The sequence below is a fragment of the Cibotium barometz genome, chromosome 9, assembly GCF_041138505.1.
Source record: "Cibotium barometz isolate CiBa-2024 chromosome 9, ASM4113850v1, whole genome shotgun sequence".
Classification (NCBI taxonomy): Eukaryota; Viridiplantae; Streptophyta; class Polypodiopsida; order Cyatheales; family Cibotiaceae; genus Cibotium; species Cibotium barometz.
This window is the reverse complement of record NC_141054.1, coordinates 9,393,712-9,412,277: the sequence shown is the minus strand read 5'-3', so window position 1 is coordinate 9,412,277 and position 18,566 is coordinate 9,393,712. Positions and strand designations below refer to the sequence as shown.

General features: G+C 41.0%; 1 protein-coding gene across 1 annotated transcript; it reads left to right on the top strand.

The window, feature by feature from the left end:
• Positions 1–16,744: 16,744 nt before the first annotated feature.
• On the top strand, positions 16,745–17,989 carry LOC147635238 (mavicyanin-like). Its single transcript, XM_086802144.1, has 2 exons — positions 16,745–17,228; positions 17,337–17,989. The coding sequence occupies exons 1-2, from the start codon at positions 17,039–17,041 to the stop codon at positions 17,717–17,719; spliced, it is 573 nt and encodes a 190-aa protein (XP_086658270.1). The 5' UTR covers positions 16,745–17,038; the 3' UTR covers positions 17,720–17,989.
• The last annotated feature ends 577 nt before the right edge of the window (positions 17,990–18,566 follow it).

Sequence of the window (18,566 nt, the reverse complement as noted above, 5' to 3'; positions counted from 1 at the left end):
TGGTCGTGTGGACCAGAAGGGAGTTATTTGTGAACTCCTTTTTCCATATTTGGTTGAAGTGGTCATGTGCTTCAAGATCCCCTACATATTTTAGCTAGTGGGTGTCTAAATCGATAGGGAAAACAGAGCATTCTAGCCCAGGGAATCCATTAGGCTTGCAAGTTCTGTGTGAGCGTGTTCCCCGTGATGGTTCCGTTGTACCGGCCTATTCAGGTTCCTGAGTGGTGACATTAGGTAGGTATGCAGTGCTAGGCATGTAGAGAGATGTGATCTCCTGCCCATCTGCTGTAGCGAACCTAGTTCCCATGCCTCTTGGGAGTATGTCCAGGGTAGCAAGGATATGCATCCAATTCTCATAGTCTTCTAGCTCCGGAAGAGGTGCACATTCCTCGCGATCCTTTTCATCATCTATTGTTTTATGGCATACATGTGGACTACAGTGGATCTGGTAGTTGTTTACTGAGTACTCTACAAAGGGTCTGTCGCTCATGGGATGTACCTTCCATACATAGGTTGATCTATCCCAATCGTGGATCATTTTAGTTTCCCTCATGAAAGGTCGCCCAAGGATGCAATCATATGAAATTCGCTGACGTTCGAAGTTCATCATAACCACAAGGGTGTGTCGGAAGGTGGTTCCAAGGATCTTTATTTTCAAATCCTTCAATAGACCAATGGGTCTAGCGGTGGCTTCGTCAGGGAGTTTTACCAGTAATGTTATGTCATCCATGGCAGGTGCTCCCCATTTTTCTCAGCATTGTTTGGTAATAATTCTCACTCCTGATCCTCCGTCTAGGATTACTGTGACCTGGAGGCCGTCAAAGGTTATCGGCAATGCAACATTAAGTTCATCACCTTCAAAATATTGTCCGAGCTTATTTACTCGAACTGTAGGGGTGCCGGTGATCTCATGGGGTTCAATTTCATCTTCCTTAGACTCATTAGTGCTGTCTAGCTCCATGGATTCTTGCATGCTTGCCTAGAGGCATCCCTCCATCCAATCTTTCAGATCTTTCCAAAAGCTTGGGCTACCTTGAAGCAAGGTGCAATGGGGATTTGGATCTGAGAGAGAGGAAGGCAGAGAGACCAACAATGTCTCTAGGAGTGGAGGTTGTTCTGTGAGGAAGGTCGCTTGGCTTGTTCTCAAGCTCTTATTCGTATAAGGTATTTGGATGGGGATCTCTGTGTCTGTTCTTTTGAGATGGTCATCCCAGGTTTTTGAGATATTCACCTACCCAGTTTCTCTAGTGGGGGGTAGCTATCACAGTGGTGTTGCTGCTTGTGTTGGCCTATGAGGGGGTGATTGGTCTAGGAGCTCTACCTGAGCCTCTTCATTGGGTCTCACGTTGGAGACCGAGGGCATGGCTCAAGGTAAGCAGTTGGAGGCTCATCTCCTATCTGAGCTTAGCAGTCCCTTGACCACTTCTTGGGCTACCAAGAGTCTTTCCTTCTCCTCCATGGGGCTAGGGTATTCGGCAAGATTTTTAGGGAGTTGGTGAGTGTCAATCTGTTCCCTAGCTTGGGTGGCCAAGTGTAGCAGACATTCCTCTTCTGACGAAGACGTTGATGCATGTGTGGTCATGCCATCTTTCGAACCACTCTTGATAACTACCCAGCTATCCCCTTTGTCGATTTGCGTGGTTTTCTTTCTCGAGCATCTAGTTTCTCGGCTTGTTCAGGGACATTCTTTGGAGATAAACCTTTGTGTGTACCTGGTCTCGTGAGGTCGATCCTGTACTAGAACACGAGCTACGACCCTCTGTCTATTTTGCAATCTGGTTACAGTGTTGAGAGGGACCGTATGGATGAAGCCTTCTCTTACACTCAGCAGGTTAATGCTGGCATTGGGATTAGCTTCACAAGCCTTCATTGTTGTCCTTGGTCTCAGCAGAAAATCCTTATACATATAGTCTATCCCACACCCAACACATAAAGGGGTTAATGCGGAAGCGCCTTCTTATAGAGGTACTTGCCATCCTTTCTTAATTGGACACTTAGCCACTCGGTGAGGTCTTGCACAATGATAACATTGCATGGGTGGTCGTTTAGCCATTGTATTCATGTCCCGGCCCCATGGGATTGGGGTAGCTAAGTACACTGGAAACATTTTGTTACCCTCCATCACATAGTGGCTTAGAATTTGGGAGGGTGGACTGGTTGGCTCCAATGTAAATGGATGTGGATATGGATGTGATGAGATGTGATGTGATGTAAATGGATGTGGATGTAGATGTGATGATATGTGAAAGGATGTGATGCGATGAAAATGGATGAGAATGAGATATAAGGTGATAAATGTGTATGTGAATGAATGGATGGATGAGGATGAATGTGATGAGCTGTGAATGGATGTGGTGTGATATGGATAGATGTGGATGTGATGTAATGTGGATGGAATGTATGTGATGTGATATGGATAGAATGTATGTGATGTGATGTGGATACAATGAAAGTGATGGGTGTGATGGGATGTGAATGGGTGTGATGGATGTGAATGGGTGTGATGAGATATGAATGGATATGATGAGATGTGATGTGAGTGGATGCAATGAGATATGAATGGATGTGAATGGATGCAATGAGATATGAATGGATGTGAATGTGATGTGATGATATCTGAATGGATGTGGTGAGATGATGTGAATGTGACATAATGAGATGGGAATGGATGTGATGTGATGTGAATGGATGTGATATAGATCTGGGTAGATGTGATGTGATGTGGATCTGGGTAGGTGTGAATGGATGCGATGTGATGTGAATATGATATGATGAGATGTAAATGGATGTGAATGTGATGTGATGAGATGTGAATGGATGAGATGTGATGTGAATGGATGAGATGTGATGTGGATGGATGTGATGTGATGAGATGTGGATTTGAATGAATATAAATGAATGTAATGTAATGTGAATGGATGGATGAGATGTAAGGTGGATGAATGTGATGTGATGTGGATCTAGGTAGATGTGAATAGATGAGATGTGATGTGAATGGATGTGATGTGGATCAGGGTAGATGTGAATGGATGAGATGTGATGTGGATATGGGTAGATATGGGATGGATGTGACGTGATGTGATGAGGATCTAAATAGATGTAAATGGATGTGATGTGAATGAATGTGATGTGATGTGGATAGATGTGATGAGATGTAATATGATGTGATTGGATGAGAATAGATGAAGGATGATGGGAATAGATATGACTGGATGAGGAATAAGCAAAGTGAATTGATTTAGAAGAATGTGGAATAACAAGAAATGATGTAGAACAATGTGGAAAGATGAGAGTTCGTTAGAAACTATATTTATGACCTGTTTTTAAATGACTGTTTTATGTCAAGAATGCTGGGGAAGCATTTTGACCATCTTGTGAATGAGGTCGTGGAGACCTAAGTGATAAAGTTCCAACAACTGAGACGGAGAGTCAATGGAGGGCGTCTCGCTGCGTACCAAAGTTGGCCGAGGTCTTGACCAGCCTCGGTTTGATTTAAATGGTGAGCTTCCGATACGGTGGATGAGGGACCAAGGAAGCGGCCTATGAGTAAAGTTCTAGGTGACCTTCGAAGGAGCCTAGAGGGCGCTGACCATACGGTGCTCGGGGCTCTGGGTCGCCGAAGATACCCACGCGTGCGTCGAGGAGGAAGAAAATGGAACAAGGAGGGAGAGTTATTTTCTAAACTTAGGTATGGATCTGGTTGATTGGCCTTGTTGGTCTTCAACGGATGAGTCCATGACTCTTTTATATGGATCTGTTGGTTGATCTTGCTGATCTTCAACGGAGAGTCCATCTGGATCTTTCTTACATGATTATATTTTCAGGTACTATGAGCTAGGAACTATCGAAAAGGCCCCTAAGTGAGCAAGTGGTGAGCATTCTGGTTGCCAATGATGCCATAAGTACACTGGGGAAGAAAAGAATGTAATACTTGATTATATTTCTGGGTACTATGAGCTAGGAACTATCAAAAAGGCCCCTGAGTGAGCAGGTGGTGAGCATTCTAGTAGTGCCAATGATGCCATAGGTACAGCGATGAAGGAATGATTGGAAATTAGAATTCAAGCTAGATATTTTGGAGGATTATGATCAGTGATACTATGGTTTCATTAAAAGATTGTTTTAAAGATAGCTAAATCTGTGAAAAAGGCAATTTCATATTGGGTGTGTAAGTGGTGTGACTTTCTCGAACTTTGCTTGAGGCTAGGGAGCCTGGGAACTCTTTTCCCTAGTACTCGAGGCAAAACATAACCAAATTCCTAAATGGATCCTATCACTACAGTGGTTGGGCGGTTGGCTAACCCATGGGATTGGATGGGGTTAGGCTGGACTGATGGATCCCTAAAATGAAACTCAATTCTGTTAAGGTATGATAGTTGAAGTAAATCCCAGATAACCCTTGTTCTATGGAAAAGAATCAATGGCTGTGCCTCTTGATGAGACAAAAAGCATTGGACTCTATTATCCAAGTGCAAGTCTCTTCCTTGATCTGACCATGAGACTTACGGGTTTGGTCGGATCAGTTTGGTTAGTGATGACCTTGTCTACATTAGAATAAAATATCCTGGAGGAATCGCCTATGTCTGTTGGGCAAGGGAAGTTTTTCTAGGTTCGGTTTTGGAAGAACTGAGGGATTAGTCTCTCGTCCGGATATCTGTGTGGATGAGGCCCTGAGTGAGAGGCTCTGCCTTGCGCAGCAAGAAGTGCTACTTCCACTGCTAGCACCCTCGAATTCGTTGCGCAAAGGGAGCAGGGATCTTACAGTTGATAACTCACATTTGTAGACATGTTTTAAACTATTACTTGGATGAAATGTCGCTACATGTAAAGGAAAAAACAATGTTCATTGCATTGTAAAAAAAGGGAGTACAAAATGTTTGAGAGAGAGAAAAATACATCTGCTAATATAGGAATATCAGCGCAATAAAATGTCTTCTCTGATCTTTTGCCGATTTTCTGTTCATTCATACGAAAAAGAAATTTTATTGATTCATTGCATAGAATGCATTCCAATGATGCACGAACATCTTTTGAATGTCCACTTTAGAGACACTATTAAGGCTCACCCTAACCCTCCTTGAAACACATCCAAAAAGAGATTACCTGGTAAACATAACTATCATGAGGATCTTTCCAATGGCCAAGCTCGTAACCCTTAAGGTCTCCAAGCTCTACAACTCCTTGAGAAGCAATTCCACCATGCCTCCCGCACGAGCGTTGTCACACCGCCGCGTTCCACTACAGGTACTCGTCCCTCCTCTCACCTCATTTCACTCACACACACTCATTAGCATGCATTAGGGAGGAGAGAGATTAGCAAGAGGATTAGTAAGAACAAGACTCAATTGCACAATGGGAGAGTGTGTTGTATTATGAGAGAAATTCACTTATATACATGGCCATAAGTGTTCACACTCACTTAAACTATGGCCAGCCGGGCACTTTTAGGCTCATAAGAGGCCTAATGCTATTACAATTACTACTCTCATAATATATCCATGAAGTACATCACTTAGGACTTCATCCTAACTTTCTATACCACACGCTCTTGAAGTGGAAATTACCATAAATACTCCATCACACCATTATGGGCACCCGTCGAAGTTGTATCTTTGGACATTGTTGCTTCATATCTTGAATGTATGACCCTTTGGTGTACCTACCGTGACTCCTTGATGTAAGATAATGGCGGTAGCTCTTGTTAACCCTAGAATTGGGTTAACATCCCCCCCTTCCTGATGGCGATCGTGATCGCATTTGAAGACCTTTGTGTGGGGAGAATGAACAAGCTTTGTTGATGGCTTTGATGTTGAGTGACATTCATGGTCTTTGTTCCTCCGGAAGGAATAAGAAAAGCTAGTTAGTGAATGAAGAGGTTAGTGGTTTATTAGAAATTCCTAATGGGGTGGGGGAGTGGTCTTTTTTTTTTACAAATTATTGCATTTTTATATGTGTGAGCCCTCCTTTTTTTTTGGCTCAGTTTGATCATGAGCAAGGTTACATGTGATTTTTGTTTAGTGGGAACACTAAGAGATGTTAATAATGGGAGAGAGGAGAGGGAAGGATTCGGAGGAACGTAGACTTAATCATCAGAACAAGATGGTGATTCTCAGTTTCTCATTTGATTCATTGAAGCGACATTCATTATTTGAAGGAAAATTCCAAGCGATAGGTTGTACCATTGACCAAGCTTTTGCCCACCATGGCCCCCCATCTAGAGATATACCTAGAAGTTATCGATGGTGAGGCTTTGGTACAAATGTTCTCCTATGCATGAGTATGGATATGTACTCATGGAGCAGCTGCTATATTAATTTAGCCAAAATAATAGTAAGCAATAAGCTTAACAAATATATAATGGCTATTGAAGATCATCGTGCAAGTGTTAATGCATGAGATGGCTTAATTCGTGATGTGACTTAAATCATGAAAGTGTAGGTTCTTAAGCTGCAAAACTGTTAACTCTTGCGAGACCTGAACTCATGAGATTATAGGTTTTTTGGCCGTGAAGGGGTATTCCGTGAAACAGTCTAATCTCGTGAGATTGTAGGTTTTTGGCCGTGAAGGGATATTCCGTGAAATGGTCCAAACCTGTGAAAGTTAATCCGTGAAATGGTGTTTCCATGAAAGTGCAGGCCGTGAACTGGAATTCCGTGAGAGGCAATTCCGTGAGGGGTAGTTCCGTGAGATGGAATTCCGTGAAGTGTAGTTCCGTGAGATGGAATTCCATGAAAGGGAATTCCGTGAGATTGCAGATTTTGATCCTGTGAAGTTGCAGGTTTTGACCTCGATAGTTTTTTTATTTTAATTGATTTTATGGGTCAGCTAGGTCATTACTTGCGAGCAACAACTTCTTGTGCACTTATTTCTCACATCCAAAGGGGTGACAAGAGCATTGCTATTTTGTCCTTGATGTGCTCATAAGTCTCCGTTTGCAGACGTGTGTATTGATTCTTGAATTTGTTGCACAAATGTTGTCGAGGCAGTAGGTAAGACTGCTCATTGTTTGCTTGAACATACAAGCTCTTGTGTTGGTGCAGAATGCAGAGAGTGGTTGAGTGATTTGCTTGTTGTTGCTTGGGCCTCCATTCTTGTTGAACTTTAGGTGAAGCAGTTGGTGTTGAAGTCGGTGGTGAGGCTTTCTTCACATTGTTCAATTTTGGCAACCATATGATGGAATAACCATCATAGTATCCTTGTTGTTGAAGCACATGCACAGGCACCCATCTTTGATTAACGTTATAAACTAGTGGCCGATGTGCTTGGTGCTGAGGCTTCCTTCTTTGTGCAAGCTTAGGGGATTTTGTGATGCGCTTGGGGACCCAAGCTTTGGTATTTCTTTGGTAGTACCCTTGTGCCTACAGTAGTGTTTCTGGTACCCACACTTGTTAACTTGGTGGAGTTCTTTGAGGAACTCACATAGGCTTTTGTAGACTATATTATGGAGTACTTTTCTTTTTCCTTGGCCTCTGAGTGCTGTGTTGGGGAAGAGGCTTTGACTGTCGAGGCACCCAAATTTGTTTGGCACCTTCATAGTAGCCTTGAGCTACAAGTAGTTGCTTTTCCACCCACATCTTGATACTATTAAGATACCTTAATTGTGGTTGTCTTGGTGGAGTTTTCTTTTGGGTTGATGTGGAAGGTTTGGGACCCTCCTTGACTCTGGTTGTTGGAGCTGAGGCTACAGGTTTGAGACTCATGGACATTTTTTATGATGATGAGGCTACAGTCTCTTATGGAGTGGATGTCGATGATGAGGCTTTCAAGCATGTGGTTGTCTCATTTGGTGAGGTTTGTCGATGAAGTTACATAGGCTCTAGGGCTTTTCCTTTGAGTTTCTTGTTAGAGATAAAAGGTTGAGCTATGGGAACTTCTTCAGGAATAGCTATTGATTATGAGGTTTTGGAATCAAACTTTGTAGGTGAGGATGGGGTTGTAGGAGTAGATGCTCTAACGGAGTCGGTTGTAGACGCAAATGGTAGGTTATTGTGTAGAGGGGCTTCTGTGGAAGAGGCTTGTAACTTTTTGTGTTCAGCATCATAGAAATCCATGAACGTTGGATCCTCTTCCTTGCAATATGGTATTGTCAACTTTTTGTTGTTGACTACTATCATGTGATAACTCTATCACTAGCAAAGCATAGTGGTGCTTGGGCAACAATAGTCCATTTATGCCCCAAGATTAAATCTACTTCCAACACATAACCACAAAAAACTTGCAAGTAAGGGAGTTAGTTTCAATATACATTGTATGTTCAAAGTACCCCAAACATGGCATGTTCAAGTCTTGTGTAAAGTTCATTCTTTTTGGATGGGCTATGAGTGTTGGTTGACCTAAAAAATCCCTTAGCTCGAGGGTTATGAGTTTGTGTTCTCATGTTGGATAAAGCTGTGCTGTGGTGATTTTATGGGAAATTTCCAATCCAACCAGAATCCTAGGGATCTTTTCAGTAAGATATGTTGGAAGTTCCAGCTCCTCCAAGGTCTCTTCCTCCCTTAATAACAATTGTACATTGCCTATAGGAGTGTTCAAGGTGACTATTCATCTATTGAATACAACGATTCAGCTATCAAAGTTCCACTAAGGACGACATCATACTCAAGAGAATCTAGGGTAACATGGAATGTAAATTCCATATCTCCACTGATTGTTTGAGTAGTGGAGCTAAAGTAACCTCGAACTTCAATGTTTTGTCCATTGGCTCCTCTTGCAAGACTATTGTATGTCGGGATGAGTTTAGGTTGTCCCAAGGACACCCAAGTGACTATTGTCATGATGTTATGACTAGCGTGAGGGCTAATTAATGCGTGTTTGTGCTCAACATCATTGCATGTAGGGAAATCCAACCATACTATGAGAGAATCTTCCAAAGGAACCATGGATGTTTCAGTTTTTGTTTCAGCTTCAGATCTTGTTTCTGTTTCATATTCCCATTCAATTTCATTCTCGTTTTGGCTCTTAGCTTTTTCAAGAGTACCCAATGTGTACACTAGCACACTTGGCCCTTTGACAATTCTTAATGAGGTCTATTTAGAAACTTGCGAATCCTCACAGTCCCGTTATATGGAGTTCTTTATGTCTTGGTATAACTCAGGTTGAGGCCTTAAAAATGCAAGTGTGGATGTTATGCTAGCTTCACCACCATGAGAGAAGAGCATTCCTCCAAATGAGGTTTTGAGAGACTGTCTTAATCTTGTAAGGGAATTATCGAATTCCTCACGTGCTTTCACAAGCATATAGTTTGTGCAATCTGTCTCAAATGACTCTTCTGTAGAGAGTATGTCTTCCTCTTGAAAGGGAAAGTGGTACTTCTCTGGGCTTTGTATTTTGGTTGCTGTTCTAGGATTGGCATTATGAGGCTCAATCACAACCGGTGACCCTGTAAGACATTCAACCAAGCTAAGAATGATCTCTTGAGCTTGCTTTTTTTGCGTTTCGTATATGTCATGTGATCATTATTAGCCATTTGGGGTGGTTGGGTGGGTTCTAGTCTCTTGATTGGTCTATGTGGTGCACTCAGTGAAGAGTAAGAACTTGTTTCATCCTCACTTAGTGATGTACTAGAACTTGTTTCATTTTTTTGACTTTCTTTGGTTTGTCAGTTTTTCATTATGTTACCCATGCGACGAGATCGAACTTGTTTCATTTTTTTGACTTTCTTTGGTTTGTCAGTTTTTCATTATGTTACCCATGCGATGAGATCGAATTTTCTTTTAGGCTTTTGTATCCTGTGTTGCACATATGGTTTTTGTAGTTTGTGTGGTGGTCTTTGAGATGGATGCTTCTGTATCATGTATAGCTTTTGGCTCTTTTGGGATTATGTCCTCTACAGGCTCCTTTTCCCTGCCCTTTAATTCAACCTTGGTTTTGATAGTTTGTTGTCCCTTGTTTTTCTTGGTTTTAGAAGGTTTTATTTTCTATTTTGGGTTTTGTTTTAAAGAATGTTCTTCTACCCATGTTGAGGTATTGTCTTTTGCGTTCCTTTTTATTGTTTTTCGTGCCTTGGCTTGTAAACATGTAAGCACATTCAAGGGTACCGTGGATAATTGCCCGTTTTGTACACTTAAGATGTTAAGAGTTATATTTCGTGAGATAAGTTGCATGGAATCAACTCGTCTTGGACAATCTTGGAGGACAATCTTGGAACATGTGATCAATGCCACATTGTTCACACATGGGTCGCAAAGTGTCAGTGATGACTATGGGCATGGAAGTATTCAAAACTGTGCAATCTGCCACCCTATGAGGTCCACGATAATAGAAACACTGAAGTGTTCGATTAACTTCCTGCTTTTTAGTATCGTGGTCTCAAAAGTTTTACAATATATGCACTATAGAAGAACAGGTGCCTTGTATGCACAATGGGGATTGGGATAGTCGTAGTGATTTCACTCGGCACAAGGCATTTCATTCCTCACTTGTAGAGGCATTAAGGATGTCTGGTTTTGAAGGTTCTTATCCTCTCTTAGAGATGTCGATTGGAAGGTTTTAAGCAAGGCTGCATAGAGTTCGGGGAATGTCAATTCCGAGATCGCTCTTTCTTTTGCCATTGCCTCACTTGGTTTAGATGAGGAACACCTTGTAGCATGATCATCTTCCAGCATGTTATCATCTAAATGTATTTCTTCTTTACAACATTGATCGAATGTTTCCAGATTACATACAATGATCAAGTTGTGTAAGCTGTTGTTCTTCAAGTCCATCATGAAACATCTCTTCAATTGAACATCGTTTAATTTTTCCCATGACTCACAACGTGAGTCCAAGAGTTTTATACGAAGGATGAAATCTCTAATGGATTCATTTGGTTGATGCTCAATTGAATAGAGTTTTGTTGCTGCACTCTACCGATCACCTTGTCTGGAAAAGCCATGTATAAAGGCTGATTTCAAGGTTTTGAAGTTGGTCTTGATCTCGCAGGCATCAATGTGATGAACCATCGACTAGCTTTTCCCTCTAAGCATAGGTTCAACGCATGTACCTTGGTGGGATAGTTGGGATTTCCAGAGGCTTCACATCTTTGTTCAATCATTTGAATGAAATTGAACAGGGTCTGTTGTTCTGTCGTATTTGTCCATAATTTTGGAAATTTGTACGGCCGTATTTATGTATGAGTCACTAAGGCCGTATATGTGAGTGCTCTTGTTGGGAGAGACTCACTGAGTCCTTGGGCTACCCCCTTCCTAGATTAGTCAGTATGTCCAGGGTGTGAGTATCCAGGAAAGGGTTGGTACTTATAGGATTTACGAGAATGTTAGGTAAGGGACTAAAGCCCGGTGGAATCGAAGTGACAGGGAGTGTAAAACCCAATGACATGCTTGTTATAAGAATAGCCAATGGTATCGAGAGGTGCATTTGTAGCATAGATCTCAATGGCTCGAAGATGTTAGCCATTGGGTTGAGTCCTTGTGTGATCCCTTGTAATCCCTCTATTGTGGCCATGTCGAAGTGCCTAAATGCTCCTTAATGAGCAAATACATTTTTTTTATTTTTTATTTTTACTTTTTATATTCTCCCATAGCCAGTTACAACCTCAAGAGGCTTGGCATACACTTCGTTCGGTCAATTCGTCCTAAATAGCTTAGGCACTATACGTATATGAACCTCTTAGAGATAATTTTTTGGAAAAAGCGTATGCTAGTAACTTCCCAGATGGAAAAGGAGGTTCTAAAACCTATTTTCCATCACTGTCTCAAGATGAAATTTTTTTGAGAAATTTTTCCCTTGTTTTGCAACACATTTTTGAGGGTGTTCCAAACAAAAGGAATTTTGAAAAAACTCTGTATGAGGGAGTTGTAGTATTTTTGGAGTACTATAACTTTGTTTCCCTGAGTCGTCCATGACTTTGTCGTTTGGACCCTCAAAAAGGAGCCCGAATATGGCTTGTTGTCGTTTTCGCATTGTTTTTTGTGATTTTCGTGGTTTTTGGACTATTTTTTTCCTTGATTTCCGGGTCGAATTTTGAGGCTACTGGTTGGAGGCCAAAATGATCGATTTTGACTTCGGACGGCCATGTCCAAAGTCGAAGAGCTCGATGTCAGCTTTTCGATAAGCCCTAGAGCATCTTCATCAGATATATGGTTTAGGAGATATGGGCCTCCAAATAGGGGTGTTTTCCAGAGTCTTTTTTTTTGGGGGCCAACAGACCCCTTTTCACGCCGTGAAGCGAACTTCACGGATTTCATAAAATTTTCATTGATTTTTAAATGATTTTTTTTGGGTTGCATGAACGAAGGGTGACGCCATGAACCCTTATCGGTTCACGACGTGAATCGGACTTCACAGAAATATTAAATTCGATTTTAATTTTTTTTTCTGACGGACCCCTTTTCATGCCGTGAAGTGGACTTCACAAATTTCAAAAATTTTGATTGATTTTTGATTGATTTTTTTTGGGTCACGTGAACGTATCGGTTCACGCCATGAATTGGACTTCACAAGAATATTAAATTCAATTTTTTTTTGTGCAGTTCCCGAGGGCGTGAACCCTTAGGCCATGAAGTTACAAAAAATGGTTCACGTCGACTTCACGAAAATATTAAATTCAAAAAAAATTTGGGCGTGGTTCCCGAGGGCGTGAACCCTTAGGTCGTCAAGTTGTAGAAAATGGTTCACGCCGTGAACCGGACTTCACCGAAATATTAAATTCAAATTTTTTGGATGCAATTCTCGAGGGTGTGAACCCTTTGGTGCTGTGAAGTTGCAGAAAATGGTTCACGCCGTGAATCGGACTTTACGATTTTTTTTATTTTTATTTTTTGGAGTCTAGTGAGAAATACGAATTTTCCTTTTTGGGGAGAATATTTTTTGAATTTAAAATGAAAGAGATATGGGCATTTTCCCAAAAAGGTAAGTGGGAATAAAAAAAGTCAACCTTTTAATGACACCCCTTACACCCTTTATAAATGACCCCCAAAATGGACAATTTGACAACTCATGAGCATCTACTCATTGAATGCTTAGCCTTAATGAGTTATGTAAAAAAGTGATTAAGAATTAATACAAGATTAATCCTTTCACTACTCTTTCTCTCTTTTACACTAATCAAGGACTCTAATTAACAGCTAATCCCTAATTAATTCTTACAATTGAGCACATCATTGGATAGAGTAAGGGAATGCTAATCTTTGTGCATCAACAAATGTGTAAATTAATCTAAAATAGGAAATTAATTAGATTATTAATTATGGTCTCCTCTTTCAAGGCAAAATTAAGCAAGGAGAGTCAAATTTCTCCAATTGATGAGAAAAAATTGATGTAGTTAGGTGTTTTAATACATCTAGATGCTCTCAAAACACTTAAAAACACCAATTTCGACTACTCATATGATCAATTTAGACCCCAATTAACACATTTTCTAAATTTTTTAACCTCTTGAACAAGATTAATCACCCTTAATGATAAAAACCAATCCATTAAGAGAAATTAGTCAAATTTAAGGATTTTTTTATGGTTTCAAGAAATTTTTTGAAAGATTAAGCTACTCCTAATGCTTGATAACACTCTAATACAAACAATTTCAACAACAAACACACAATTAAGCTAAAATTAATGATTTTAGTTCCATGTTTAACACTAAAGAGAGTTAACATTCACTAAAAATTGCATTCTATTGCATTGTTTGATGCAATGGATGCAAACTAAGCCTAATATAAACTATGTGCAAGCCCTAAGAACATGAAAAATCATAATAACAACAACAAAAACAACAAATTAAGCTAAAAATTAAGCAAAAAACATTCTTTACAAAAATAAAAAAGAGAGCTATTCTACACCAAATCTCACACAAACCACCATCAAATCCACATCCTTTTCATGGGAAACCATTAATCAAGCTAAAGGGCAATGGGTAATGCATAGATTAGAGAAAAAACGATGGAAAAAGCCAAGGGATGGCTCCTCAGCAGAGCGGTGCAAAAAATGTTAAGGTTCATCCTAACCCTCCTTCAAACACATCCAAAAAGAGATTACTTGGTGAACCGCAACAACTGTCGTGAGGATCTTTTCAATGGCCAAGCTCGTAACCCTTGAGGTCTCCAAGCCGCCGTCTACAACTCCTTGAGAAGCAATTCCACCGCACCTCCCGCGACATTGTTGCACCGCTGCGTTGCACTACGGGTACTCGTCCCTCTCCTCTCACCTCACTTCACTCACACATACTCACTTCACTTCACTCACACATACTCACCAGCATGCATTAAGGAGAGAGATTAGTAAGAGCAATCTACTCAATTGCACAATAGGAGAGTGTGTTGTATTATGAGAGAAATTCACTTATATACATGGCCATAAGTGTTCACACTCACTTAAACAGTGACCGGCCGGGCACTTTTAGGCTCATAAGAGGCCTAAAAGTGTTCACACTCACTTAAACAGTGACCGGCCGAGCACTTTTAGGCTCATAAGAGGCCTAATGCTATTACAATGATTACTCTCATAATATATCCATGAAGTACATCACTTAGGACTTCATCCTAACTTGTTACCACATGCTCTTGAAGTGTGAATAGCCATAAATACTCCTTCACACCACTACGAGCGCCTATCCAAGTTGTAGCTTGGGACACTATTGCTTCATATCTTAAATGTATGACTCTTTGGTGTATCTACCGTGACTCTTTGATGTAAGATAATGATGGTAGCTCTTGTTAACCCTAGAATTGGGTTAACAGTCTCACTGTAAAGACCTTCCATTCACTAGAAGTAAGCCATACTTTCAAATCCTTTTGTTCCATATCTAATGGAACCCAGTTACCCTGTGTTTTCTTCCATCGCCTGTATTGGAAGCCCATGTAAAGTGTTTGTCATGGAATTTTGAATTTAGTATGACAAGATCAATGAGTCATTGCATGCCCGACACATAAATAGATTCCCTTTCTGTATCTCCTCCTTAACCTTCCATTCCTCACCAAGTAATTCATCAAATGTGTTGAGGCTTCAATATTTTTTTGAAGCTACATTGTCCTAGTTCTATGCATCCCTACTTTACTAAAGCACCCAAAGATGTGAAGAGAAAGAAACCATGAAAGTTTTATCCTCTTTGAAATCCTTCCAATTTTCATTGAAGAGTGTATATCAACAAATATCTTTGACCTGAAAACATTAACAGTCTATTTGTCTTCTGGAGTTTCCCAATCAATAAGCGTATGAACTGTTGGTATATGAACTTTTTCTAGACTTCCATATATTGTGGGCCGAGGTTGAACAATATAGTTTGCATTGCAGAGGTACAATCCTTTCTTTATGAAAAATGAATATGGTTGATCAGGATATAGAATGTTGCCGAATTCAGTGTGCATAACATTGAATGAACTTGAAAACGATTCAACAGGTTGCCACTCGATGTTGGTTGATTGGAAAAACATCTACACCATAAATTTAAAATCAATTAAACACACCAAATGAAACATTATTGCCAGTACTCAAATACCTACAATGTGCAGGAATTGGTCGCTCAATTGTCGAGGGATCCAAGTTCATCTCCTTTGGTGTGTAGACATGCTGCACATTAGCATACCACTTTTTATCCTCTCCTATTTTGAACCCTAAGATCCGTCCTTTCCAATGGAATTGAACGTTTCCTCTCTTGCATCTTTTGATTATGTGGGGACCTTTACAAGATGGAAGCATGGTCACCCAGTCATGGACCTTGTATGTTGTTGGTTTCCATTCTTTGCTTTCAACTTGTTTGTGAGCTATTATGGCATGTATCATGTTTGAAGGATGTCGCGACGATGAAGAACCTGAGTTCTACCATTTTTTGTTTGTGAAGCAGAGAATCATAAGAAGAAGAGTGAATACTCTCTCACCTAAAAAAAAAACGTTTAAAATAGTAAAATAGTTTGGCCTCATTCAAGACCAACAATGAATAACAAACAAATAAAGGAGATATGAATGCCTTTAAATATTTGGACGGGAAATTTTGAATTTGAATTTGGAGACAAATTTGGAGCCGAACCTTCAACTTCTACCAAAACTAGTGATAGTGGGGCAAAAGTAGTTGAAGGTCAAATGCAACATTGGACCACACATGGCACTTTTTTATTCGCCTAGAGCTAATCCTCCTTTAATCATGGAACTAATATATACAAGGCCCTTTTTTTGATTTCCAACCCTAATAATCTTGCCTGTTATTTAGATTGCCAATGTAAAGGATACACATGACCTTCTCTGTGTTAGCATTTGTCAATGAGATTAGACATGATGATGACCATGTTCTTAGATTCAAAGATGACCAAGAACATGGATGGAGAGCACCACTATCTTGCTTGCCATTTAGATTACCAATGTAGTGTGAGACTACACAAAGTTCGTTGGGTGTGCCATGCATGGGGGGATCACCTACTTGTGCATTTGTGGTAGAAAAGGCCTTGGGGAGCATCACCTACTCGTGCATTTATGGCAGAAAAGGCCTTGCATTCCATGGCTGTCTAACTGTGGACAATGACTAATGGCACATTTCATGTTAGGATTGTCCATGTGATACCAGATTAGTCGATCAGATGCACCTTGTGATGCGATATTAAAGTCAAGGCGAGATGGTTGAGATGCCATGGAATGGGATGAGCTCCTCGAGAGATCGTCCAAGGATGAAGAGAGGCTCAGGGGTGGGGTGACTGTGTAGGTATGTGAGCATGCCATGAAGACTAGTATGTATGATAGGCATGCGTGATGCGGCATGCCATACCCATCAACGACACAAGTAATTATTCTTAAACCCTATATCTTGGCCCTTGGGTTTGTAAACATTCTTTATAAATAAAGAACAGAGTCAGGACCATCATATAGCCGTTCAGTTAGGCAATGATAACCAAGCGCTCGATTGGATTGGATGTAAATGACGGTTGTCATCAAAGCAGCGCAAAATTCGAGCCAAACATGAATGAATCGAGAGTTAAATAAAGCCCATTACAAGCCATCACTTCCATCTTGTGACTCGGGAGTGGTTCTTTAATGATCACCTCCTGCTCCTTTCCTCTTCGTTTGTTCTCCTCCTGGTTGAGCAGCGTTTTTTGGGGAACTGCACAGAGCTCTGGCTATGGCGGCGATCTCTACAAGCTGTGCTCCTCTTGTACTGGTTGCGTTGGCGTGCGTCTTCTTGCCCGTTTGTTACTCTTCTACATCTTTTACTGTGGGGGGCTCTTCAGGGTGGAGTATACCGTCGGATCCGAACCTGAACTATGCAAAGTGGGCATCCGCGTATGCGTTTCACGTGGGCGACTCGTTGGGTGAGCTCGCGTGTGGCAAGGTTTTTTAGGCATAGCTAGCTGTTGATGAGCGAGCGTTGTGCGTTTTTTAATTAATGGGCTTTGCTGCGTCGTGTGGGTTGCATGCAGTGTTCAACTATGAGAAGGATGCGCACTCGGTGCTGCTGGTGACGCGCTCGAGCTACAGGTACTGCAACGCCACGGGCCCTCTGGCAAGCTACAACGATGGCAAGACCACCATCCAGCTCTCGCAGAACGGGTCCCACTACTTCATCTGTGGGGTCCCCGGCCACTGCCAAGCTGGCCAGAAGCTCCAAGTGAAGGTCCTGGGAAACGTGGGCGAATCACAGGCCTTGGCAGCACCAGCCCCTGCACCCATCTCTGGTGGTGGGGGGGGTGGGGCCACGCCCCCGGCTATGGCCTCATCAGCGTCTGCTTCCAAATCAGCAACAAGCCTTATGCTCTTAGGTTTGCGCATTAGTCTTTTATGCTCGATTTATCTCCTTGTGTAGGCTACATCTTGATGCTTCTCTCTCTCTCTCTCTCTCCTCTCTCCTCTTCTTCTGGGGGACCTTTGGCCTTTTCTAACCTTCATACCATCTCTCATGTAAGTCTCACCAACAATTTTGATAATTTTGTTCTTGGTCTTGCACCTATGCGTTTTTTTTTCTTCTCCTATTTTTTTTTGTTTTTAATTGGGCATATTTAAGGCAACTCCCCTAGACTATTACCTTGCCTACCATATGCACCTTACCCTTGTACAGCTTTGCTTGCTATTACCTCACCATCTTTCATGTTTAAATATCTTTGTACCATTTTCATTTTGTACCTGTGTACGGCTCTCTTCACCTGTGTACGGTTAGTTTTCTCTCTAATGCAAAGAAAATCAAGCACGACACATGGTTTTAGCATTCATGCAAGATTTTTTTTTTTTGACTGTCCTTAGATCCAAGATCCTCTCATAGGTAGCGATTTTTCACTTCCTATAGGTGCTCAGTTATCCACCTATAGGTGATACCACTTAGGAAGTACCAAAGGGAGTTTTGAACCCAGGACCAAGAGGTCCTAGGCAAACACCTTAACCACTTGAGCTATCATCTCATTGGCATGCAAGAGGAGTTATTGCATTAAAATATCAAAAAAATAGAATAAAAGCTAGTTGGAAATTTCAAATTTGGAGATTGTGGTTTTAAAAGAATCGTTCTTTTACTAATGAAGTATTAATGTGTAGGGACTAAGAACTTAAATTTTGTAGCATGCAATTGTGGAATTATGATTTGTTAACGTTAGGTAATTAATTCAACTAATGTTAGTCATTTGTGCAAGTACCCAAAAGATCTAACTGAATGTATATTGCAA